Source organism: Gekko japonicus, unplaced genomic scaffold, assembly GCF_001447785.1.
Source record: "Gekko japonicus isolate JY-2015 unplaced genomic scaffold, Gekko_japonicus_V1.1 scaffold1021, whole genome shotgun sequence".
Classification (NCBI taxonomy): domain Eukaryota; kingdom Metazoa; phylum Chordata; class Lepidosauria; order Squamata; family Gekkonidae; genus Gekko; species Gekko japonicus.
The window spans coordinates 258,580-285,662 of record NW_015176479.1 but is presented as its reverse complement, the minus strand read 5'-3'; the positions used below and the strand labels follow the sequence as shown (position 1 = coordinate 285,662).

General features: G+C 46.8%; 1 protein-coding gene across 1 annotated transcript in view; it reads left to right on the top strand.

Annotated features, from left to right (window-relative positions):
• Positions 1 to 27,083, top strand: part of SDK1 (sidekick cell adhesion molecule 1) — a 502,369-nt gene that overhangs the window by 282,946 nt on the left and 192,340 nt on the right. Inside the window, exons 21-23 of the mRNA XM_015427208.1 lie at positions 11,049 to 11,158; positions 19,450 to 19,600; positions 25,414 to 25,651. Coding sequence (XP_015282694.1) covers positions 11,049 to 11,158; positions 19,450 to 19,600; positions 25,414 to 25,651 — 499 coding nt within the window. The remainder of the gene's footprint in view (positions 1 to 11,048; positions 11,159 to 19,449; positions 19,601 to 25,413; positions 25,652 to 27,083) is intronic.

The following is a 27,083-nucleotide window of genomic DNA, read 5'->3' as shown; positions in this document are numbered from 1 at the left end:
CTGAGAAAGCAGCAGATTTATCTCCGAATCTGGACCTAGCTCTGTCCTGCTTTAGATAAGATGAATTTCCTCCAATCTGTACAAACCTCCGTGAAAAATGTATCTCAGCAGACACTCTGACAACGATCACGCGTATCTGTTTTGTTGTTGCGTACATGGGCTGCGAAGCAACATCCAGTCAGGACAACGCTGCATAAAACGCAGACGTTTTGCGTGGCTGTCGCATTAACAATCTACACTATCTTGACACTGTTTGTTCCTGCGTGGAAATACTTGCATCCTAGTTGACGCTGCTCTAAGGTCTGCAGGATGCTGAAGCACCAAATCCAAACGTCTCTGACTTTATTTATTTATTCGATTTATATACCGCCCTCCCCGTAAACGAGCTCAGGGCGGTTTACATCAATTAGTATAATACAATTAAAACAATGTTAGAATACGTTCACACAGGATGAAATCATAAAATACCGTGTAAAAACAGAGACTCAGATGACAAATCAATTTGACTGAAATACAATAGTGGGTGTCCCGGTGTCAATTCAGATCCAGGCCACTGATGGGAGTTTGGCCAAGAGATGAGGAAGGAGGGACATCCGCTGCTTCAACCAAAAGCTCGGTGGAAGAGCCCCATCTTGCAGGCCCTGTGGAACTGCAATAAGTCCCGCAGGGCCCTGATCTCATATGGGAGCTCATTCCACCAGGAGGGGGCCAGGGCCGAAAAAGCCCTGGCCCTGGTTGAGGCTAACCGGATTTCCCTGGGGGCTGGGGACTACCAAGAGATGTTGATTTGTGGACCTCAGTGCCCTGCTTCAACCAAAAGCTCGATGGAAGAGCCCCATCTTGCAGGCCCTGTGGAACTGGAACAAGTCCCACAGGGCCCTGGTCTCATATGGGAGCTCATTCCACCAGGTGGGGGCCAGGGCCATAAAAGCCCTGGCCCTGGTTGAGGCTAATCAGATTTCCCCGGGGTCGGAGACCACCAAGAGATGTTGATTTGTGGACCTCAGTGCCCTACGGGGCTCATATGTGGAGAGGCAGTCTCGAAGGTATACTGTTTCTGTAATCTTGGGGATGTGTCTGCAGAAAGAACCAAGTGATGTGGGGATGACAACACAGCACTGGTAGAGAGAGGAGGAAATGTGGCAGGTAGGGTCGAGTAGGCCAGGAAGGGAGAAGAAAAGCTGGACTACTGATGGCTTTTCATTCTTCTGGTCCTTCCCCTAACCCTCAGGACTCCAGAGGCCAAAACCTCAGAACGCCAACAGCTTAGGAAATAATGGCCGCCCTGGATGAAAACGCCAAAGCGTTAGCCCCCCAGTATAGGATCGCCAGCTCTGGGTTGCGAAATACCTGGAGATTTTGGGAGCAGACCCTGGAAAGCTGGGGTTTGGGGAGGGGCAGGACCTCATCAGGGTATAGTGCCACAGAGTCCACCCTCCAAAGTAGCCATTTTCTCCAATTGTAATAGCAGGAGATCTCCAGGTGCCACCTGGAGGCTGGCAACCCTACTGCCAGCACCTTGTTGTAGAGGAGCGGTGACACAGAGGATTTATCTTCTGGTTAGTAACATCTGAGCTGAACACTACGGCTGTCAGTTCTAGCCCCGTGTTGGTGTGAGCTACCAGCCTTGTCCCTAGCTCGCTGTCCACCCAGCGGTTCGAAAGCTTCGGTGAGTAGATAAAATGGGTACCACTCCTTAGAGAGGGTGGGCACACAAAAAAAAACCCTGGTGGGGGAGGTGTTAGCCGGCGACCGGAATGCTCAGCTCGCAAATTTGAAAGCCTAAGAAAAAATCTCTTCGACTCTGAGAAGCCTGTAATGGGCCGTTCTGGCCAGGCAGTGGCAGTGCGGCGCTGCAAGACCTGGATGAATGAGTAACTGTAAATCGCTCAGAGCCAGCAAGCTTTGCAGGATTGAGCGATTAATAAATTGAAAGATTATTGTTGTTGTTGTTGTTGTTGTTGTTGATGAACATGATTGAAGATTATTGGTACAGCTGGCTTTGGAGTCAGGACGAGAGTTGAGGAGGCGGTTCGGCCATTACTGATTAAGAATGCCATTGCTTTTGCCAGTATTTGGTAGTGGATTTTTGGGATAGATAGGATGGAGTCACACTTTCTACAGTCCGTGTTGGGTAGTGAGATAATTGCTTTCACACCTTTTCAGATAATGCACTATAACAATTGTTTGCAACTGGTTTCTCCCATGCAAAACGAGGCAATCCGGTTGCAAACGACCGCTTCAGTGTGTCAGGAGTACATTATCCAATGTGGGCGAAAGCAGCCGTACAAGCAGTCAGCCTCCACAGCAATTAAATGAAGCGCAAAACCTACAAATGAATGTTTTGTGTATTGACAACAAAATAATTGGGTCCCGAACGAGGGGTTATTAATCCAATAGCCACATTGTAGCGGTGAAAAGTTTCTATTGTGCCATGGCTAGAGAATTCCTCTTAACTACAAAATTACAAAAGCATTTGTCTTCCTTCTTCTCCATAATACCTTACATTTATACTCCAGTTTATGTCATCTTTACATCATCTCCATTCCCACCAGTTATATAGCACAGCAACTCAATAAATCCAATCATCTTCAGAAGTTTGCTAGCATAGCTAGTAGCATACTGTGGGTGTTTCAGAACATTTCCCCACATTCTTGGGGTCTTATCTGCTGATAAGAAGCTGTATTCAGTTGGCTGAAACTGCTTCTGAAGGAGGGATGGGCATGAACCGCATTTTTGTGGTTCAGTTTGTAGCTCATGGCTGAACCACAAACCACAAGCCCGTATGAACTGGGGGGCTCGCGAACCAACCTGGTTCATATTGGTTTGTGAGCCATTTAAAGTATAAACCCCTGCTTTCGTGGGGAGCAGAAAGCAGGGGGCCATTTAACTTAAATAGCTGAGCAGTAGCCCCACCTCTCAGCTCTTTGGTTTAAATGGCTAGGATCCATTTAAACCCCTGATTTCTGCTCCCCACGGATTTTCACAGGGAGCAGAAAGTAGGGGTTTAAATGGCTCCCGGCCATTTAAACCAAACGGTTAAGCTGTTTTTCATGAAGAGCTCTTCTCACTGCATCAAAATTTATGAAAGTTCGAGGCATTTCCTCAGTTCACGAACCATCCAAAATCCGTAACGAACTTTAATTTGTCAGCCGGTTCGTGACCAACCCTATTCTGAAGCTTCCAGCTATTCTGCCAGCTCCAACGGCACAAGAGTTCATTCCTAAGCAAGCAGAGCAAGCAGCATTATAAAATGACTTTAGTCATGCTAAGGGAGAATTTCTCCTTCAGTATCTCCAAACTTAACTCATTCTCCAAATGAATGTGTTCCAATAAAAAAGCTGCGGCTGTTGGGGGTTTTCTATCACTGCCTTGTTCGTTCTAGTTGGCCCTCGTGGACATAACTCTCCTTACCAAACTCCTGTGACTTTTTAAACTTGATTTTGTATCCCATCCCATCCTCGTCAAGGAATTCACGATCAAGACAGATTGAAAATTCCACTCGCAAGCCAAGCAGACCTAGGTGGAATATATAAGGGTGTTCTTGCAGACATTTACTGCACCCTAGCAAAACTGTCACGAAAATTTACCAACGCGGGTGCAACGGGGCAGGCAGATCTTTTTTCAAGGTCGGTTTACTGTATTGCGAGCACCAATTATTTGGGATTTGAGTGAGGCTTCACGCATCCGATGTTGGAAGAAATGTCTTCATACGTTTTGGTTTTGTTTTTTTTATTGGGGAGAGATGCCTTTGGCTTACACGAAACTCCTCATTGATTTTTATAAATAGCTCTGTGTACAACCGCAGCTCCTTGGCTTTTTTTAGGGAAAGAACTGCTCACAATTTGTATTTTGCTCCTATTGTAGTTGAAAAATGTCCGGGATATTTTGGATCTTGCTTGAGCCAAATATTTATCTTCGTTTGGCATGAACTGGTGCAAATGCTGAGAAAGATCTAGCCCTTGTCGCAGCGAGCTTTACCTCTCAATACCTTTTCAAAAGCACAGGAGATGAACTGAGGGCTGACGTCCTATAGATGCCTTTATCTCATCTTAACCAAGAGGTATATTAAACATCCTCCAGGTATCCCTGTTTCGAGGTCCTTGTCTTTATTTTTAACCACTACACCAGCTTGTAGTGCGTGGACTCTAATCTGGGAGGACCGGGTTTGATTCCCCACTCCTCCGCTTGCAGCTGCTGGATGACCTTGGGCAAGCCATAGTTCTGTCAGAGCTGTTCTCTCAAGGACAGTTCTCTCAGAGCTCTCTCAGCCCCGCCTACCTCACAGGGTGTCTGTTGTGGGGAGGGGAAGGGAAAGGAGTTTGTAAGCCACTCTGAGACGCCGAGTGAAGGGCAGGGTATAAATCCAATCTCTTATTATTATTATTTTTATCCTTTAAAAAAAATGTTGATGCAAACTGGCAGAGTTCTCGTTCTTCAGGGTCCAGCCCCTTCCCAATTACTTGTAGGAGAAGATGCCTATAGTGCTCTGGTGTATGCATGACTGTCAATGTGCCATGCAGCACACAGCTTGTCATTTCACACTCTCGGCCTATGAAGTTTAAGAACCTATCTTAGGACAATCAGATCTTTCTAAAAACAGAAGTTATGTAGGACCTAACCACCCACAAATAGACCCACACACACATAGGATTTCCCCAAACTGGAGTTGGTAAGCCTAACTCCCAAGCATGTCTAGGTATGCAAGCACTACTTGTCTCTGCGTAAGAACATAAGAAGAGATCTGCTGGATCAGCCCAGTGGTCCTTCTAGCCCAGCATCCCACCTCATGCAGTGGCCAACCAGTTCCTCTGGAGGGCCGACAACAGGGCAGAGAGGCCGAGGCCTTCCCCTGAGAAGAACATCAGAAGAGCCCTGCTGGATCAGACCAGAGGTCCATCTAGTCCAGCATCCTGTCTCACACAGTGAACACTGGGACAGTTAACTGTCCTGCATGCCCATGGAGGAATAGCCCCTTGCCAATTGCCTGCCTTCCCCCTAGTGCTTCTGTTAATGCCTCTGTGTCTCCCACTGCCCTCTGCCTGCTACCACAGGGACCGTTTATGGCCTTGTGTGCCCCTGGAGAAATGGCCTCTTGCTGCCTGCCTGCCCCCTGCCTTCCCCCCTGGCACTCTTTTAAAAATAGCATATCCAAGACAGTGAAGGTCTATGTGGTACAGAGAACCACTACCAGCATCCAAAGTTATGAAGTATTTCTTTAAAAGCAAATGTTCATAAGCATACTTTTAGCACAGCACCAAACTGAACAAGGGATTTAAAAGAAATGGGGGAAATGCAATTCCTCTGTCCCTCTCTCTATACATGCCCTATCAGATGTCAAAATTTAGGACAGGCTCCTTAGCTTAGGAAGTTACAGATCTCTACAGAGTGGCTATTACCTTCCAGCTTCCTCCAACTCTTCAGGCCAGCTCATCATTAATGGCTGCCACTTCCAGACCTCAGTTAGGAGTTCTGTCTTCTCTGATGGACTCCACATCCAGGAGTTTTATTACCTCTTTGCCCCATCCAGGTTCAGATCTGGGAGACCCAGGTTCAAAGACTGACAGTGCCCTGGATCCTCTTTTGGTGACCTTGGGCCAGTCAACCTAACCTTACCTGACAGGGCTGTTGCAAGGGAAAAAGGGAGAACAAGAGAACAACATCAGCCGCTTTGAGTTCTCACTGGAGAGAAAGTATGAAATAAATGAAGTAGATAAAGACAGTGAATAAAAGCTAATAAATTAATTAATTTATTAAACAGTCAAGTGTATTTTTTTTGTCAAAATCCCTCCCCATTTTTCTACAAGTTTCAAAATCTCTTGGCAAGGTTTATTTGGGCTGGAAACAGTTCTGCCTGGTGGGGCAGAGCCGGCTGGTACTGTCACCAATATTGCAGTGGCGATCGTTAGTGCCTTTATAAAGATCTGCCAACCCACCCTGCGCTGGGGGCTGTTTTCCAGACCTTTCTGTTCCCCTTCGAGGACTGCTTACTCTCGCCCTCCTTGAAAATGGCCTCTGGAAACGGAAGGCCTTGTGCGGCGATGAGCGCATTCTGGATCGTCTTGGAGATGTGCTCTGCTGAGCTGGCCATTGGCCACTTAGACGGGATAATTAATACAAAGCACTGCATAGCTATGGGCTGCTTAGCCAGCAAGGAATATAATACTTTATGACTCTCTCAGGCTCAATCACCCTTTTTGTTCATGAAGAGAGCTGAAATTAAACTCACTTTAGGTTGATTTTGACAGATGCGAAGGTTACTTTGTGGATTGTGTTGGGGTATCTTGTTTACTCCTTGTCTATTCTTGGATTTTACAGTCCTGTCTTCACCTCATATCCTGCTGATTGACTGTAATGCATTTTTGTTTTTCTTTGCTGTTCTGTTGCATTTCTCTTTAAAAAAAGAAAAAAAAGAAAATGGCCTCTGGAAACACAAGGCCTCGTGCGGCGATGAGCACATTCTGAATCGTCTTGGAGATGTGCTCTGCTGAGCTGGCCATTGGCCACTTAGACGGGATAATTAATACAAAGCACTGCATAGCTATGGGCTGCTTAGCCAGCAAGGATGATGGCTGAAACTATTTAGTCCTTCGTCTTTCATTCCATTTCAAATCTTTCTTGCTGAAGAACAACTCCCCGTGACCCTTAAACTCTGATAATCAATAGGTTTGAGAGCAGAATACAATATCTAACGCAGGCTCCGGGGGTTTAAGCAAAATTCTGAAAACAGGACCTTTCATTGTAGAAGACGTTTCCAGTCATCATTACTGGAAATGGGTATTTTCCACTGGAGGAGAGGATTTACCCTGGCTAGATGTGCGGCTTTGCCGTCAACGTCACTCGAAGAGAGATTTCAGAAAAGCCCATATGCGGAATGATTTTGCCTCTGCACTATAGGTGAAGTGGAATCGCTGGGACACATCTTTTTTCTGTTGCCCCTTTTATGAAGAACTACGGGACAAGATTATTTCTCTCCTTTTAGAGAGACCGACAGCTTTCACGGATAAGCCCTGTTTGGAGAAACTTGGAATAGACGAGAACCCAACGACCACCAGGAAAATAGCTAAGTTCTGTGTTTATGTGATCAGGTTCCATAGTAAGGAACAGAGCCATACATACATAGGGGTCCACCTCCTTTCCTTTTGGTATGATCTTAATGGTTTTAATGATTTTGATGTATATTTCAAGGGGTATTCTGTGTTTACTGTATCTTACACCCTATCTGCTGGAATCTAATGGGGTTCTTGTTTTATTTGGGACTGTTTTGAACACTGGAGGGCCCGTGTTAGAGTTGCCAACCTCCAGGTCATGGCTGGGGATCTCCTGCTATTACAATTGATCTCGAGGCGACAGTGGCATTTTCGGTGGCAGCTCCTACCTGGTGGCTCCCAGAAGAGATCCGGGCCCTGCGGGACCTCTCTCAGTTCCGCAGGGCCTGCAAGACGGAGCTCTTCCGCCAGGCCTTTGAGTAGGACCCGCCGCCGCCATTATTCCACCTTTGCCCCCTATGCTCTGGCGTATTAACATAATTTGCCTGGCACCCCAAGGGGGGAGCGAGGCGCCTGGGCACGGCTTAGATGATAAGATCTTAGGAAGTAGTTTGGAAGTTAATATCTACCCATCTTGTCTAAATCTGTTTGTAAATTTGTTATTGTATTTTATTGTAATTTATTGTTTTTAAACTATGTGTTTACTGTTTTAGCCTTGGCACATGGTGCCCTTGTTAGCCGCCCTGAGCCTTTGGGGTAGGGCGGGATATAAATTCAAAAATAAATAAATAAATAAGTGATCCGTTCACCTGGGGGAAATGGCCGCTTTGGAAGGTGGACTCTATGGCATTATACCCCATTAAGGTAAAGGTCAAGGTTTCCCTCGCTCGAAAGCCAGGCGAATCCGACTCTAGGGATGCGGTGCTCATCTCCGTTTCCAAGCCGAAGAGCCAGCGCTGTCCAGAGACGTTTCCGTGGTCATGTGTCTGGCATGACTACAGTCAACTATATATTTTTAAAACTCCTCCCCGTTGTTTACAAGTTTCAAAATCCCTCCCCTCCCCAAAACCCGCCCTCCTCAGGCTCCACCCCTGAAATCTCTGGGTACTTCCCAACCCAGAGCTGGCAACCCTATCCAGCATCGTGCAGTGGTTCGAGTGTCAAAACTAGGATCTGGGAGACCCAGATCTGAATCCACACTCTGCCACGGAAGCTCACTGGGTAACCTTGGCCAGTCACATGGTCTTATCCTAACCTACCTCACGATTGTGGGGATAGCATGGAGGGAGGGGTGGATGATTATATAAGCTGTTTTGGATTCCCCCTGGGATGAAAAGCAGGGTATAAATAAAAACGAACACAGACAAAGCATGGCACCTGAGCATTACTGAACACTCTCCTCCACCTATGCATTCCCGTCTGTCTCTGTGTGTACGATAGTTACCTAGACAATAGCTTGACTGCAAAATTTCACAAAAACCGAACTTTCTTGTGAGTTCGAGGGCCAATATGGTATAATAGTTAGAATGTCAGAGTGACTCGAATTCGAAACTTCACTCAGCCCTGAAGAGCACTGTGATTTTTGTATGGATTGGGGACTGGGCCAGTCAGTCCTCCTTCACGGGTTTGTTTGTTTTTTGAGGGGGTGCAGTGAAATGGAAGGACCAGAGGACGAGGTATGAAGCCTTGAGCTCCTCAGAGGAAGAACTGAATAAAAATGTGATAGGGTTAACATAAGAACATAAGAGAAACCAGTGTTGGATCAGGCCAATGACCCATTTAGTCCAACACTCTGTCACACAGGGGCCAAAAATACCAGGTGCCATCAGGAGGTACACCAGTGGGGCCAGGACACTAGAAGCCCTCCCACTGTTGCCCCCCCCCCAAGCACCAAGCATACAGAGCATCCCTTGCCCCAGCCTGAGAGCCCCTATCTATACCTTGTGGCTAAGAGCCACTGATGGACCTCTGCTCCATATGTTTATCCAGTTCCCTCTTGAAGCCGTCCATGCTTGTAGCCGCCTCCACCTCCTGTGGCAGTGAATTCCATGTGTTAATGGTTTTTTGGGTGAAGAAGGACTTCCTTTTATCTGTTCTAACCCGACAGCTCAGTAATTTCACTGAGTGCCCGCGGGTTCATGTCTGCAGTTCCCCACGTCCCCAGAAAGATCCAAATAATGCCAGACAGGTGGAACCATGCATCCGGCGTGTTGCATGCATCTGGTGTGTTATATGTGGGTTAAGCTATTTAGTACATCTATTTTCAGGTCCCTTCACATTTGACATGCAGCCAAATAAATTTAAAAATGCAGCATGTAAAATGAAATTTATGCCTACCTCTAGAGGGGAAGCAGCAAGGTCCTCTGGGATTGACCATCATTTGGACCCAGAGAAAATTAATCTTTCTCTCATTGGACTACCTTGATCTTATCCTGGTTTTGCATGGGTAATCGTAACAGACATCATCGACTGTCCTGAGCTTCTTTCCATTGAACTCCACTCAATCCAGATATCCCGAGCAATGTTCCCTCTATTTTTTCCCCCTACTGAACAGAGCAGTTCACATCCTGAGCACACTAGAACTGCTGTAATCTTAAAATGGGCAACTGGCAGTGCAAGACTGCACGGCTCCGGATTGCTGCTGAGTGGGGCTTCCTGTGTTAATGAGCGGCCGATCACACTCACAGCTTAAAGGGAACACTGAAAGAGTTTCCATAGTGTTCTTTGCATTGATCCCCACTCAATCCAGATATCCCAAGCAATGTTCCCTCTATTTTTCCCCTCTACTGAGCAGAGCAGTTCATATCCTGAGCAGAAGATAACTGCTGTCAGGGCTATTTTGGGGGAGGAACGCACAGGAACGGAGTTCCGGCTGGCTCCCGAGTTGGCCACGCCCAGCAGGAACTCATTAGCATAATAGGCCACACCCAACAGCAGAGACTCATTAGGATTGGCTACATTAGGGGTGTGTGGCCTAACATGCAAAGGAGTTCCTGCTACAAAAAAAGGCCCTGGGTTTGGACAACAGACAAGGTAAACAGAATAAGAAGCAAAAGGTCGGTGTCGCTGGATGGCCACCCTTCTGGTAACATGGGGGTGCGGACTAATATGCTAATGAGTTTCTGCTGTTGGGTGTGGCCTATTATGCTAAAGAGTTCCTGCTGGTCTTTTTTCTTTAAAAAAAAGCCCTGACTGCTGTAATCTTAAAACGGGCAACGGGCAGTGCAAGACCCTGTGCGGCTCCAGATTGCTGCTGAGCGGGGCTTCCTCTGTTAATGAGTGGCCGATCACTAGGGCTGCCAAGCCGCAGCGGGGGATCCGCATGTCTTCACAGGATCTCGGCCGCGGGGGACAGCGATACGCGTTGCACCGCCGTCGCCAGGATGTGACGCTACGCTGTCCCCCGCGGCAGGGATCCTGTGAAGACGTGCGGATCCCCCGCCGCAGCTTGGCAGCCCTACCGATCACACTCACAGCTTAAAGGGAACACTGAAAGAGGTTCCATAGTATTCGGAGCTCAGTACAAGCATTTAATCTCTTTTTAAATTTTGAAGTCATGAGGCCTTTTCACTGTCATTTTGGATGCTGTAGATCGTGGCCTTTCCCTTTATCAATTGGGGGGTCATTCTTACCGGTAGTTTGCCATCGGCTTGCAGCTGGAATTACATTTCCATCTGCTTTCCTTTTTGCTCGGTGTTACAATACTGCTAGAAAATCCAGCAGTACTTTTTTGCTGTTTCCCCTGGGCTGCTTGAATGAGTAATAGTCCTCCTGGGCAGCAAGCATCGGGTAGAGCATCCTTCGGCAAGGCAGAATCCTCAATCCTCCCATATTCGCTTCAAGGGACCATTGGGTAGCTGCTATCTTTCATCTTCACCTGGGGACCGAGCCGATAAAAAGAGCAGTTTACCCACCACAGAGCTGCCATTGCAAATGGCATAATTCCACGGCATAGAATTTACTGCAGAGCAAACTCCTGCTATCTGAAAAGGCATGTGTGAACACAGTGTAATTATAAGACACACACAAAGTTGACGTTGCTTCTTCTCTTGCCCATAGGTTGGCGTGATAGGAGAGGAAGAGGAATGGGTGACTCTGTGCGAGGTGGAGAAAGAGTCAGATGCTCAGTCGCTGGAGATCCCGAACCTCACACCTTACACCTATTACAGGTGAGAACAGCTGGTAATTAATTGCCGCGCCTGACGAGCCGGTCCATGGCAACAAGGGGCAGCTTTCGAACTCACCAGCAGCTGGCAGGCGGCGGAAGAGGGGGAGGACAATTTACACCTCAGCGGCTGCTGTGCTTAAACACCCCCCATCCCCCCGTTTCCCGGCGCATGATGTATTTTAATTGTCACCTTTGCATAGAAAAATAATTAATCAATCTGGAACTGTGGAACAAGGTGTAAAGTGTATCACTAAATAGTGCTGGGGAGTAACTTCACACATCCTGATGCGGAGAGTTTGTCTCGACAGAAAGTTGCGTGCTGGTTTAATTAAAATTGATCTGGCTTCGTTTGTGTGGAAATGGCACTGGAATCGTTTATATCACATTGGCCTCATTCTGTAACTTGAGTCATTCAACACTCTCCCTCTCTCTCTCTATACCAGGCTGAGCTCCGTGATGTTACAGAACGAATTCAGTCTGTCTTCGGCTTCACTCGCCTGTCATTTTGGGGGGGCTTCAAAATACTGCCTTCCCTTCTCCTACTGATTTTGGATAGTTCTACCTACTTAACCCCTTTCAGCCTTCTCACGGTGGACGTTTGAGAGGCACAATTCAAGTGGCATGCTTTTCTAGCGTAGTCGAGCCTTGAAATGTAGGCCGTTCTGCTGTAAATCTCAAATCCTCACCAGACCTGAAACCATTAGTGAGGGAAATCCTCGAACGATTCTAAGAAAAGGGAGAACAACAGAAGCCTATATTTACAGTTGGTGGTGAGCAAGGCATCTTCTGCTGGCTCTGCAGGAGGCCAGCTGGTCCTACGCTGAGGCTAGCGATGGCAAACCACCTCTGCATGTCTCTCCCCTTGAAAACCCTACAGGGTCACCATAAATAGGTTGCAACTTAACAGCTCGCTTTTCACCCCGACCTGGATGGTCCAGGCTAGATCGATCTCGGCAGATCTCAGAAACTAAGGTCCTTTTCGCACTAGACCTTAAATCCTGGTTCAGCCCTGTCCCTTAACTTACATTCTACACTACATGCGAGTTCACCCCTGTAATTATCTCGGGGTATTTTTACATTCTACACTACACCCGAGTTCACCCCTGTAATTATCTCAGGGTATTTTTTGTTTCGTCCCACACTTGTCCTGGGATAAACGGATGCTGTTATAACCAGGGATAAATGCAAGGTATTGGTCCTTTCCACACTTGGAACTCATCCCTGGTTTTATCAGAGTTAATGTTTATGGGTTTCCTGGCTTCGTAACCAGCCCTCAACTTTTGAATTAAGGCAGAGTTTAAAAAAATAAAATAAATGTAAACCCTAATAATAGATCACTTAACCGCAGCGTTCAATGTCTGCTATATTTAGAAAGCATCGTAACTTTTGATCCTGCGTAAAGACATTCCCCGGGGTGGTTCTGCCTGTTCTCGTTGTGTTGATCAGCAAGGGATGCTCTTTTTCTCTTTTTCCTTTGCCGTCCTATTCCTCAGAAATTAAACGCGTGAATTTTCCACACACACACATCTCCATCCTCTTAAAGGCTTCACTTGCTGGGTTTCAGTTCCACAGGCTGCTGAGTAAGATCACTGCGGGGTGGATGGAAACCCTGGCAACTCTACTGGATACACCTCTTGATGAGAGTTCCATTACTGGGTGATTTCGGACTGCCTAGGTGGGATCCCGACCTGGATAACACCTCCGTCCTCCGTGACAGGTGGCTGTGCCCTAATCCCAACAAGACACCTTGTCTCGTCTTTGGAACATAGCATAAAAAGAGCCCTGCTGGGTCAGACCAGTGAAGGTCCATCCAGTCCAGCATCCCACCTCACACAGGGGCCAACCAGTTCCTCTGAGGCCAACAACAGGGCAGAGAGGCCGAGGCCTTCCCCTGAGAAGAATGTAAGAAGAGCCCAGTTGGATCAGACCAGTGGTCCATCTGGTCCAGCATCCTGTCTCACACAGGGGCCAACCAGTTCCTCTGGAGGGACAACAACAGGGCAGAGAGGCCGAGGCCTTCCCCTAATAAGAACATCAGAAGAACCTGCTGGGTCAGACCAGTGAAGGTCCATCTAGTCCAGCATCCTGTCCCACACAGTGGCCAACCAGTTCCTCTGGAGGGACAACAACAGGGCAGACAGGTCAAGGCCTTCCCCTGATAAGAACCTAAGAAGAGCCCTGCTGGGTCAGACCAGTGAAGGTCCATCTAGTCCAGCATCCTGTCCCACATAGAGGCCAATCAGTTCCTCTGGAGGTCCATCAACAGGGCATGGAGGCCGAGGGCTTCATAGGAACATCAGAAGAGCCCTGCTGGATCAGACCAGTGGTCCATCTAGTCCAGCATCCTTTCCCACACAGTGGCCGACCAGTTACTCCAGAGGGCCAACAACAGGACAGAGAGGCCGAGGCCTTCCCCTGATAAGAACATCAGAAGAGCCCTGCTGGATCAGACCAGTAGTCCATCTAGTCCAGCATCCCGTCTCACACAGTGGCCAACCAGTTCCTCTGGAGGTCCAACAACACGTCATAGAGGCCAAGGCCTTCCCCGATGTTGCCTCCTGGCACTGGGGTTCGGAGGTTGACAGCCACTGAACATGGAGGTTCCCTTTAGTCGCCATGGCTATTAGTCACTGATGGACCTATCCTCCATGAATCTATCTAATTGCCTTTTAAAGCTATCTATGCCTGTGGCCATCAATACATCCTCTGCCAACGACAGACAGAAAAGACATTTCTTCAGGAATGGTGGCGTTGTATGGAGTCTCTCATCAGATCCTGGAAGCTAAGCAAGGTTGGTCCTGGCTAGTTTTTGGATGGGAGAACACCAAGGAATGCCAGGGTCACGACACAGAGGCAGGCTGCGGCACACCACCTCTGAACATCTCTTGCCTTGAAAACCCTACGTGGTCGCCATAAGTGAGCTGTGACTTGATAGCAGTAACAGCCACAAAACAAGGTGAAAAACCCTAGTGAGGTCTCACCAGTTCTGCCTCCGGAAGTTCCTCTCCCAACTGGATTTAGTCCGCCACACTGGCACTTTTGCCAGGGGCTTGGGGAACATCTCCCACCTGCTGCTGTGTGATGGGGCATCTTGTCTTCTCTGTCATAAGAACATAAGAGACAGCAGTGTTGGATCAGGCCAAAGGCCCATCCAGTCCAACACTCTGTGTCACACAGTGGCCAGAAATACCAGTGCCATCAGGAGGTCCACCAGTGGGGCCAGGATATTAGAAGCCCTCCCACTGTTTACCCCCCAAGCACCAAGAAGACAGAGCATCACTTGCCCCAGAGCCCCTATCTATACCTTCTGGCTAATAGCCACTGATGGACCTCTGCTCCATATGCTTATCTAATTCTTTTTGAAGCCGTCCATGCTTGTAGCTGCCACCACCTCCTGTGGCAGTGAATTCCATGTGTTCATCACTCTTTGGGTGAAGAAGTACTTCCTTTTATCCGTTCTAACCCGACCGCTCAGCAATTTCATGGAGTGCCCACGAGTTCTTGTATTGTGAGAAAAGGAGAAAAGGACTTCTTTCTCTACCTGCTCTATCCCACGCATAATCTTATAAACCTTGTCATGCCAAGACTTCACAGGGCAGTCTTAACACAATGAAAGAAAGGGGTGTTGGGGGGGAGGGATATAAAGCACTAATTATGGGAGCTCGTCTACGTCTTTTGTCAAAACGTGATTCTTTTCTTCCGCGCCCTGTCAGTGTTTGGGAAATTAATGGAGTTGTGATGGGTTTTGTTGTTGGGGTTGTTGTTGTTGTTTTTGCTTAATGTGTTTCCTTTTAATGCACTTCCCTAACGAGACGGGGAAGACAGACTTAATGGCATTACAGAAGCTTTCTCAAGCTTTCCACAGTGCCCGTCTTTAAATGCCAAAAATCCAGCATTTCCTGGCGGTGTCGAGTGGCCGACGTGCCGAGGCGAGAAGTAATAATCAGCAGAAAAGCTCCTCCATCCGCCGTGGCAGGTGGCTGTGTCCTAATCTCCACAAGACATCTCGTCGTCAAATGGGAAGGACATTTCTTCAGGAATGGGGACATTGTCTGGAGCCTCTTACCTTGAAGGGGAGGAACTGGAGGAAATGGGATCAGTTTTAATCCAAGTCTTTGTATTTATGAATCTGCCATCCTTCTGCCCTCAGTCAAGCAGTTTGTTTAGGTCTTTGAAGGTAATCTTTAAGGGAAGGTGTAATAAGGACTGGAACCCAGAGAAATCCTTAGCAATGGAGGTTTGCTTAAGAACACAAGAAGAGCCCTGCTGGATCAGACCAGTGGTCCATCTAGTGCAGTATCCTCTCGCACACAGGGGCCAATCAGCTCTCCTGGATGGCCAACAACAGGGCATAGAGGCCGATGCCCTTCCTTGATAAGAACACAAGAAGATCCCTGCTGGATTAGACCAGTGGTCCATCTAGTCCAGCATCCTGTCTTACACAGCGGCCAACCAGTTCCTCTGGAGGGCCAACAACAGGGCATAGAGGCTGAGGCCTTGCCTTGATAACTACACCAGAAGAGCCCTGCTGGATCCGACCAGTGGTCCATCTAGTCCAGCATCCTGTCTTACACAGCGGCCAACCAGTTCCTCTGGAGGGCCAACAACAGGGCATAGAGGCCGAGGCCTTCCCCTGAGAAGAACATCAGAAGAGCCCTGCTGGATCAGACCAGTGGTTCATCTACTCCAGCATCCAGTCTCACACAGTGACCAACCAGTTCCTCTGGAGGGCCAACAACAGGGCAGAGAGGTCGAAGCCTTCATAAGAACATCAGAAGAGCCCTGCTGGATCAGACCAGTGGTCCATCTAGTCCAGCATCCTGTCTCACACAGCAGCCAACCAGTTTGTCTAGAGGGCCAAGAGGTCATAGAGGCCGAGCCTTCCCCGACATTGTCTCTTCGCACTGGGATTCAGACGTTGACTGCCTCTGAACATGAAGGTTTCCATGAGTCTAGTAGCCATTGACAGACCTATCCTCCATGAATCTATCTAATGTCCTATTAAAGGTGTCTATTCCTCTGGCCATCACTACATCCTCTGGCAGTGAATTCAACATTTTAATCACTCTCTGCTTCACGGGTTGGGGGTCATGTGCCTTCCAACCACCCAATCACTGCTCAGTTTGGTTTCTGTCAACAGGGTGTGGCACCTAAAAAATTTCTCCAGATTTGCTGATGTGGCAATTGTGTTTTATCATTACTACAACTCTCTGTCTTGTAAGTGACCCATTAGTTCTGACTGGTTCTTAAGAGAGATCTGAATCGTGCCTACCGGTTATATTTTCAAATGCAGGTGACCTGTTTGCAGGCCCATAGCTACCGGGGAGGGGGGGGATTTTGGGGCTCCGCCCCCTCAGATGTGAGGCGCGCCCCACAACAGCTGCTGCCCCTCTCCTGCTGCCCCACAAAATTTACTATGCCCCACCAACCCAGGATTTCTGACTATGGGGCTGCCTTTTTTTTTTTGCTTATTTTGTTTTCCATTCCCACTCGCTTTTGGTGCAACTCGTACCCCGGTTTGCGCCCAGCCACCATCTATTCCAATTAATCCCAGACTCCATTTTATGACCCTAGTATGCCCAGTGTTTCAGACTTTTCCATCATACCCCAAAGTCTATTTTTCCTCCTCCTCCCTTTCTCGAGGTTGTGTTTTGCACAGAGCCAACCCGATGCAAGAGTGTCCGGAGAGCTCAAAAGCTTACTGGCTGCTTTCTAACATTTTGCTTCTTCCTAATAAATAAAAAGCATAGCTCTCCCACTCTCTCTCCCTTTGGATCATTAACCAAGAGAAGAGCGTACCTAATGGGATTTAAGTGTACAATTAGCTTTCTCCATCTTGAACCTTCTAGGTTAGCAACATTTGCAACAGTAAGGCTACAGCCTTTAAGTGGTTATACGTACAATGCAATCCTACGCATAGTTACTCAAGGCTAAGCCCATTGAACGAGTGAAGCTGTCTTAGGCTGTGGTCACAGAGTTATTTTGATCGGGTTTCAGTGCTCTTCCCTCTTGCATTTCAAATTGTTGATCAGACACCCAAATCCGTCTCCCGCACTGAAGTGGGCTCACTCACGCAATCCTTCCAGTTCACTAACGAGTTTTCCGACACTGGGAAAATCAAATACTTTCCAGGTATTTGCGCTTTGAATCTGCAATTTTGCCGAGCTGGGCATCCATCTCTCGCAATGATTGCAATTAGACCATCTGACCGTCCTTTGCGCGATGAGGTCCCCCCCCCAGCTTCCGCCTTTGTGCGCATGAGCAGTCCTGCGCTGAATAAATTCAATGTTTAAACTTTCAAGTGCACAGGGCTTTTTTTTGTAGAAAAAGCCCAGCAGGAACTCATTAGCATAATAGGCCAAACCCCTGATAGTGCAGTGCATTAGCATATTAGGCCACACCCCCATGTTACCAGAAGTGTGGTCATCCAGCCACACCCACCTTTTGCTTCTTATTCTCTTTACCTTGTTTGTTGTCAAAACCCAGGGCCTTTTTTTGTAGCAGGAACTCCTTTGCATGTTAGGCCACACACCCCGAATGTAGCCAATCCTAATGAGTTTCTGCTGTTGGGTGCGGTCGCTTATGCTAATGAGTTCCTGCTGGGCGTGGCCAAGTCAGGAGCCAGCCGGAACTCCGCTAACTAGACGGTGCCCAGAGCCTTGTTGTGCAATGCTTGTGGTTTGGGAGGGATGTGTGATCATCCCAAACCGAAAAAAATATATATTTCTGATCAAATCTATAGCGGGAACAAATCGCAATATGCTTGCCACGTGACCACAGCCTTCTATAGGTCTGTCAAAGTCAGTATTGTCTGCCCTGACTGGCAGCCGCAGCTCTTCGGGATCTTGGGTTGAAGTATATCATTCCCTGTTTGAACTGCTGCCTTCGGGCAGAAGGTATAGGACAATTAAAGCAAGGAAAAATAGATTAAAAAATAGTTTTTATTCGAGAGCTATTATTGCCTTAAATGCTGTATGAAATTGGAATCTGGGTGACATTGGTGGTTTTAAGTTGCTATGTGAACCATAAGGGAGTTATGGGACAGTTGTGAATGGTGTGTGAGTGTATATGAATATTGTTGTAGATCACCGAAATGATCTACAGTGGCTCAGTGGCAGAGCATCTTTAATTTCGTTGTACTATGTACAATGACAATAAAGTATATTATTATATTATTATTATTTCGTCACTCAGTACCACGACTTTTTAACTGGAGATGCTGGGGATTGAACCTGGGACCTTCTGCATGCCAAGCAGGGGCTCTTCCACTGAGCCACATTCACTTCCCAGTATTAGACAGGAGTAACACTGCATACGGCTGCACTTCTAGTTGATGAATCAATTCAAGCTTTAGCCGAAGGAGGCTGATTTTATCGGCAAGGGCGAATCTTTATCGGGAAGGTTGTGAGGTCTAGGTCAGGCTCGCTCCTTTCCAAAAGTGATTTTGCTTGTAATATGTGGCTGTAAAAGGGAATGCAAAGTACCGTCGACGGCCTTCACTGCTGAAACCAAGATAGCTTTTATGGAAGTCATAGGCTATGAAACACTTCCTTCTGCAACTCCAAAAGGTGTCTGTTTTGGAGTTCTGTTGATCTGCAAATGTATTGACTCGTCAGTGAAAAAAGGGAAATGATTAACGAACGGCAAATTCGTTAATAGTCAATCACCCTAGCAGAAAGTTTTCCGTCTCTCTCCCCGCCCCCACTATACTTTCTAACCATTAATCAGTTTCTTTTTAACAACTCTTTCTATAGCTAGCATTTACATAGCCTGATATTTGTCAGATTAACTTTATGGCCATTTCTTGAATGAATGATGTTAATTTGCGGTCAAGGACCATTTATCAAACTATACAAATTTGTTAGAATACAAACAAATTAGCTTTCGGCTCCAGATAATATTTCGACATATTTAGACATATAACCTTAAAATCATTAAAATGTTAAAAGGAGAAGAGTTTGACAATAATTATAATTATAAAATGTCTAAAACTAAGCTAATTATGAGTCATGCAAAAGGTGAGTGTTATACTTGGTCTTATTGTGGAATTTTACCGGTTGCAAGCAGAATTTTGCTATTTGTCTGGAAATTTGCTGATTTTCCTCTACCAAAAGTTTTTCTAGGTCAGCACTTTCTGCATCAAGTGCTGGTCAAGCATTGGACGCCACCTCTGTGTTTATCGCTGATATGTGTTTACGAGGGTGATCCGGGACTCCCAGACTACGGTGCGCCATACCCCGTCACTCCCGGCCCTCCCTGAATAGCGTGCTTGTGCCCTTCTCTGTTCTTCAGGTTCAGGATGAGGCAGGTGAACATCGTCGGGCAGAGCCCGCTCAGTCAGCCGTCTCGCATCATCCAAACGCTTCAGGCGCCACCGGACGTTGCTCCGGGGAGCATGACCGTGCGCACGGCCAGTGAGACCAGCTTGTGGGTCCGATGGGTGGTAAGTGTGTTTACTAATCTCTCTTAATGGTTTACAAAATTTATACCCCATCTGGCTGCCCTTGCAAATCCATATAACACTTATTTAATAGTTGAATAATTTTACTCAACGTTGACAGAGTATTGTAGAAAGAGTTTTAGCAATTTTGTAATTAACACAGGCAGTTTTAGTGCAGTTTTAAATTTAAATATTTGATATTTTTTATCGGTACCCTTCTTGGTATTGATTGTAATTAACTTGTGCTGGTTATATACCGAATAAACTATGACTATGACTACGGCTGCCCTCACAAAAGCCGCCGAGGCAGCGAACGTTTAGAAAACGTGCCTAATAAGGACAAGTTTTAAAAGCCATTAAAAGTAAACAAAAACACATCATTAAAGCAATTAAACATCGGTCTACAGAAAGCATCACGACAACAAATAAAATGTACGGTGGGAAGGAGAGATCACTGAGGAAATGCCAAATGGAACAAGAGAGTTTTCACCTGCTGGCGAATGATAGCAGCAGAAGGGGACGGTTTGGGGCCACAACTGATAAGGCCATTTCCCAGGTTGCCTCTAAGCTGAGTTAGTGTGAGCTAGCTTACAGTTTTTAGCCTCCGGCTCACACATTTTTTTGTCTTAGCCCAGGAAGGACGGCTCCAGAGCAAACTAACTTATGCAGTGGCCAAATCGCTCGCTCACAACTTTAAAGCCAGTAGCTCACAAAGTAGAATTTTTGCTCACAAGACTCCACAGCTTAGAGGGAGCATTGGTTGCCACCTGTGTGATCTTAGAAGACGGAGACACCCAAAGCAGATCCCAAGCCACATAGGGCTTTAAAGGTCAAGACCAGCACCTTGCATTGTGCCCAGAAGCAAACTGGGAGCCAGTGTAGATGGTCCAAGACTGGAGTGACATGGTACCTATGGCCCGTTCCAGTCAACATCAGGGCTCCAGCATTCTGCACCAATTGAAGCTTCTGAACAGTTTTCAAGGGCAGCCCCATGTAGAGTACATTGCAGTAATCTAATCTAGTGGTTACCAAGGCATGCACAACAGCAGCCAGATCTTTTTCTGCCCAGGTGGGTAAAAGGCACTCTTGGCCACCGGTATCACCTGCTTATCCAGCAGTAAGCCTGGGTCCAAGAACATCCCCAGATCTGTTCCTTCAAGAGGAGTGCAACCCCATCTAGAATGGGTGACCCCCTTAAGTCCCGGGTCAGACTTTCCATAGTCCCAAGAGATCTCCAGCCATCACCTGGAGCTTGAAGCCAAAAATGAGAGATCACGGGAGGAAGTGGAATACCAAAAACAACATCCTGTGCAAAAATAACGAAGAGTCAATAAAGATAAGTTGCAAAAACGTTTACTGTAGTAATTCTGTAGAAAATTTTCTTCTATAATTGCTCACACGCTAACGAATGCTGCGCAATGTAAACAATTCCGTTTCACAATATTTGTATCTGAGCGTGTAGCAATCCCAATTCTTATCAATTACTACTTATCAATGCTTGAAGGAAACATTCCATGTCGACTCTCTAATAACAGAACCCAAGGTCTTCACACATTTGTAAACGCTTTTGCAACTTATCTTTATTGACTCTTTGTTATTTTTGCACAGGATGTTGTTTTTGGTATCCCTCTCCATCACCTGGAGGTTGGCAACCATATTTACTGCAGACCTTCAGACTATGGAGATCAGTTTCCCCTCCCTTAAACCTGCCCTCCCCAGACTCCACCCCCAGATCTCCAGGACTTTTGTCAGGATTAAGCTTCAGTTTATTAGCCTCCATCCACTCCAGCACTGTTGACGGCAACTGGACTGTGTTGAAGAAAGAACGGCCTTTCAACTCTACTTTTCCTGTTAGCAAGGAGTCCAAAAAAAAAAAGCACAAATAACTTATTCCCCAGTGCATTGACAGTAAAAGTTATTTCTGTCCCCCAAATAAGGATATTGCCATCTTCTGCTATTTCTGTTCTGCTCTCTGGCACGCCGCGAGCACCAGCTCAGCTCCGCATTTCTGGCTGCATCTTCCCTAATGAACTGAACAATAAAAGCATAACAAGAAATTATAAATGTGATATAATTAGAATAGAACAGATGCTGCCGCTTGTTTGTTCGCGGTGATAGAATGCTGGAGAAAGACCGTGAAATTCAGTAGTTCCTGAGAGCGGCTCTCGATCGGAAGTTAGTAAAACTGCAGAGAGAGAATTTCTTTCTGCGTAGGAAAAAGGAGCGCCACTGTGCAAGTTTGAGCTCTGCGTGATTGATTAGGGAGCTAAGTGATTAACTCTGGGACCTGGTGATAAATTGCCGGACCACTGATAAATGAATTTATCATGCAGCTTTGACCGCTGCACCCTCCCCTGAACCTATCTCGCTGGAAAACATCCCCGTTTTTCCAATTTCCGGTGCTCTCCTGCTTCAAACTGTTTTCCTAAGGAGGTTTCATCCTCCTTATCCCCATCGAGAACAGGGACGCATTCCCAGATTTTCCTGAGGATGTGTTGAAATGAGCACTGTGATAGCTCTCCTACCATTGAAGAGAAGAAGAAGAGCTTGGATTTATACCCCGCCCTTCATTCGGAGTCTCGGAGTGGCTTACAAACTCCTTTCCCTCCCCCTCCCCACAACAGACACCCCGGGAGGGAGGTGGGACTGAGAGAGCTCTGAGAGGACTGTGGCTCGCCCAAGGTCCTCCAGCTGCTGCGAGTGGAGGACTGGGGAATCAAACCCGATTCTCCCAGATTAGAGTCTGCGCACTTAACCACGACACCAAACTGAGGGGAACGTATGGTTGCCAGCCCCGAGTGGGGAAGTTCCTGCAGGGTTGAGGGCAGAGCCTGGGAAGGGCTTGGGGAGAGGAAAGTCCACACGATCAGCATTGTTGTCAGGTGGCCATCTAGACTCTGTTTCAAAATAGGAAAGTCCACACGATCAGCATTGTTGTCCGGTGGCGATCTAAACTCTGTTTGAAAACCTCCAAAGAAGGTTTTCCCTCCTCCCACCTCCCGAGGAAGCCTGTCCCACTGAGGAACCACTCTAACTGTCAGGAAGTTCTTCCTAAAGTTTAGCCGAAAACCCTTCGGATTTAATTTCACCCTGTTGGTTCTGGTCCGACCTTCTGGGGCAACAGAAAACAACTCTGTACCATCCTCTACAGGGCAGCCCTTCAAGGACATGATGATGGTTATCATATCTCTCAGTTGTCTCCTCTCCAGGCTAAACATACCCAGCTCCTTCAACCTTTCCTCATAAGACAAGGTCTCCAGACCCCCTCACCATCTTTGTTGCCCTCCTCTGGACACATTCCAGCTTGTCTATATCCTTCTTAAATTGTGGTGCCCAAACCTGAGCACAGTACTCTAGGTGAGGTCTAACCAGAGCAGAGTAAAGCAATACCATCACTTCGCGTGATCTGGACACTCTACTTCTGTTGATTCAGCCCAAAATCGCATTTGCCTTTTTAGCAACCACCTCACACTGCTGACTCGTGTTCAGTGTATGGTCTACTAAGACCCCTAGATCCTTTTCGCACATACTACTGCCAAGACAAGTCTCCCCCATCCTATAATTATGCATTTGATTTTTCCTACCTAAATGCAGAACTTTACATTTATCCCCTCTGAAATTGATTTTGTTTGTTTCCAGCCCAATTTTCTATGCAATATACATTTTAATAAGTTGTTGAAGGCTTTCACGGCCGGAGTTCATTAACTGTTGCAGATTTTCTGGGTTGTATGGCCGTGGTCTTGGCATGGTTTCCTGTCCTGTCCTGAAAAACACAAAAGGCTCTACATCTGACAATAGCTCTACAGATAAGATTAGAACCTCCTGAGGAAACAGGAAACCTCCTCAGGAAACAATCCATATACAAAAGAACCTCCTCAGGAAAGCCCCTCCCTTAGCATGTTCACAGCCTGGGGGACGCCTACAAGATAATGACTCAGCCCTACCCCACCTTCCTGAGTAGATATAAATTACCTGCCTACCGTTTTTCTTCTCACCTTGACACAGAGAGGACTCCCTCTTTCTGTGTTATACCTCTGAGGATGCCAGTCACAGCTACCGGCGAAACGTCAGGTCCTACAATGCCGAGACCACGGCCATACAACAGCCAATATACGTTTTATTTTTTCCAGCCCAATTTTCTATGCGGTATACATTTCCCAAATTCTCAGGACTCTGGAGCCATCTCTACAGCAACTGGGAATCAGTTTCTCCTCTTGTTTGTTTTTTTGTCATCTGCCCATGGGGGGCCTGCCCTTCAGACAAAGAAACAAGCTACGAATCCCTCCGGCTGTGATCACAGCTCTGTGGTTACACCTGAAGTAGCTTTCTGGATTCTAGTCAAAGAGTCAGGAATGTTATTCTAAGTAGGTGAGATGGATCAATGGGCAGAGAGCCAGTCAGGCAGACACAGATGAAAGGCCCTGGATTGCATGACACTGCAGATAACAGCATGCATTTCATTGCTGCCTGAGTGAGGTTAAGAATAATCCACCAAGAATAATGAGCTTTGGAGAGTTTGCGCCTGTGAATTAAGGCCTTGTTTACTGGCCCTGGAGCACCGCCAGAGATTATTTTGCATCTTCTGTGCGGAAGGGCCGAAGCCAATCTGCCTATCTATAAAATTGCTGTAGGGTCATAGAATCATAGAATGTTAGAGTTGGAAAGGATCTTGCAGGTCATCTAGTCCAACCCCCTGCACTCTGCAGGAGCATAGCTGAAAGATAGCCCTACATACCTACAACATACCGGAAAGATGGTCGTCCAGCCTCCGCTTGAAAACGTCCAGCAAAGGAGCATCTGCCACCTCCCAAGGCAAACTGTTCCACTGCTCAACCACTCTTACAGTTAGGAAGTTTCTCCTGATATTGAGCCGGTAACGACTCCCTTGTAATTTCCACCCATTAGATCTAGTCTTGCAATCCGGAGCAAGAGAGAATCGATCCGCTCCATCTTCTACATGACAGCCCTTCAAATACTTGAAGACTGCAATCCTGTCCCCTCTAAGCCTTCTCTTTCCCAGGCTAAACATACCCAACTCTTTCAGCCTTTCACAGAGGAGCATTGCGTATCATGGGTTTAACATTGAGAACTCACCCCACACTCCCGCTGTGCCCCTTCTGCTGGACAGAAAACACAATGTGGGGATTTCAGAACCTCTCTGTGACAGGTTCAGTTGCTTGACCCCTGCAGCGTTATCAAAGTCAAACTGTAAAAAAAAAATACTCTTATCTTATACTGCATTTGACTACAACTGCTAGAATACTTTATGCTAAATATTGGAGAAGAGCAGAAACACCTTTGAGAGAAGAAATATTAAGAAACATTTTGGAAACGGCAGAAATGGAGAAATTAACTCTAACTTTGAAAGGACAACCAGAAACCACATTTGAACATACATGGTCGAGGTTTTATAAGTGGTTGGAAGACTACGATAAGTAAATTATACAGACATTTGAAACTTGTTAAGGATATATAAAGTACAATTTTGATATATTTGCAAGTGATATACATAATGCTATAAGGTGAAATATATACGTGTACGATAAATTAGGCATGAGTTTGTCAAAGAAGGAATTGTAAGAATAATTTCCCCTCTTTTATGTTGTTATGTCTCTAAAATAAAAAAAAAATGATTAAAAAAAAGCCAGGGGGCATCCCGGAGCCAAGGTAAGCATTTACAGTCCACTTCCTCCAGTTCCAGCAAACGGCAAAAGCTCATGTCGTCCAACAGTTCTGTACCCCGTGCTTTCAGGTGTCACCGAATGTCCCCTCTCTCGCCCATTGCAAACCCCCTGCTCTCTTTTTTATGCTCCTAGCCTCTCCCCGATACACAATATAATGGAAATCCCGAGTCGGTGGGTTACAGGATCAAATACTGGCGTGCGGATGTGCCATCTGCTGTGCTCATAAAAGTCATCGGCGATCGTCTGGAGAGGGAACACACAATCGAGGATCTTCAGGAGTGGACGGAATATGAGCTACAGATCCAAGCATTCAACGCCATCGGGGCGGGGCCCTGGAGCGAGGTGGTGCGGGGCTGCACCCGGGAGTCAGGTGAGTCTGTGGTAACTCCCGTTGCCTTTGACCCGTTTTCTATAGCTTCTGAGTGTCTACAAACATGATGAACGCTTTCACATTGAGGGCAGCTTTACATATACAAATTACAGGTATCGGATCCATATCTGGCAATCAGCAGAACCATGTGTTGTATGCAAAAAGTCCTGATCGCTTTTAAAAAATGAAGACGAGTGGAGGAAGGACCAGGGGTGGTGATGTGTGCTTAGCCACAGCCAGCCATTTTCCTGCTCAGTATTAATGTCCCACCACTATGTACGTATCCTCTCTACTAGTGTTTCCTGGGAGGAAATTCTTGTTTACCCCCATGAGATGGAACTAGGGATAGGCACAAAGTGAGAAAATGGATGCTCGTGGTTCATGGAGTCTCACGAACGACAGGTCGTGAACCTCCACAACCTTTTTTCCATTTACCATTTTTCTGCTCAGTATTAATGTCCCGCCGCTATGTACTTATCCTCTCTACTAGTGTTTCCTGGGAGGAAATCCCTGTTGACCCCCATGAGATGGAACTAGGGAGAGGCACAAACTGAGAAAATGGATGCTCGTGGTTCATGGAGTCTCACGAACTACAGGTCGTGAACCTCCACAAACGTTTTTCCATTTACCATTTTTCTGCTCAGTATTAATGTCCCACCACCATGTACTTATCCTCTCTACTAGTGTTTCCTGGGAGGAAATCCCTGTTGACCCCCATGAGATGGAACTAGGGAGAGGCACAAACTGAGAAAATGGATGCTCGTGGTTCATGGAGTCTCACGAACTACAGGTCGTGAACCTCCACAAACGTTTTTCCATTTACCATTTTTCTGCTCAGTATTAATGTCCCACCACCATGTACTTATCCTCTCTACTAGTGTTTCCTGGGAGGAAATCCCTGTTGACCCCCATGAGATGGAACTAGGGAGAGGCACAAACTGAGAAAATGGATGCTCGTGGTTCATGGAGTCTCACGAACTACAGGTCGTGAACCTCCACAAACGTTTTTCCATTTACCATTTTTCTGCTCAGTATTAATGTCCCACCACCATGTACTTATCCTCTCTACTAGTGTTTCCTGGGAGGAAATCCCTGTTGACCCCCATGAGATGGAACTAGGGAGAGGCACAAACTGAGAAAATGGATGCTCGTGGTTCATGGAGTCTCACGAACTACAGGTCGTGAACCTCCACAAACGTTTTTCCATTTACCATTTTTCTGCTCAGTATTAATGTCCCACCACTATGTACGTATCCTCTCTACTAGTGTTTCCTGGGAGGAAATCCCTGTTGACCCCCATGAGATGGAACTAGGGAGAGGCACAAACTGAGAAAATGGATGCTCGTGGTTCATGGAGTCTCACGAACTACAGGTCGTGAACCTCCACAAACGTTTTTCCATTTACCATTTTTCTGCTCAGTATTAATGTCCC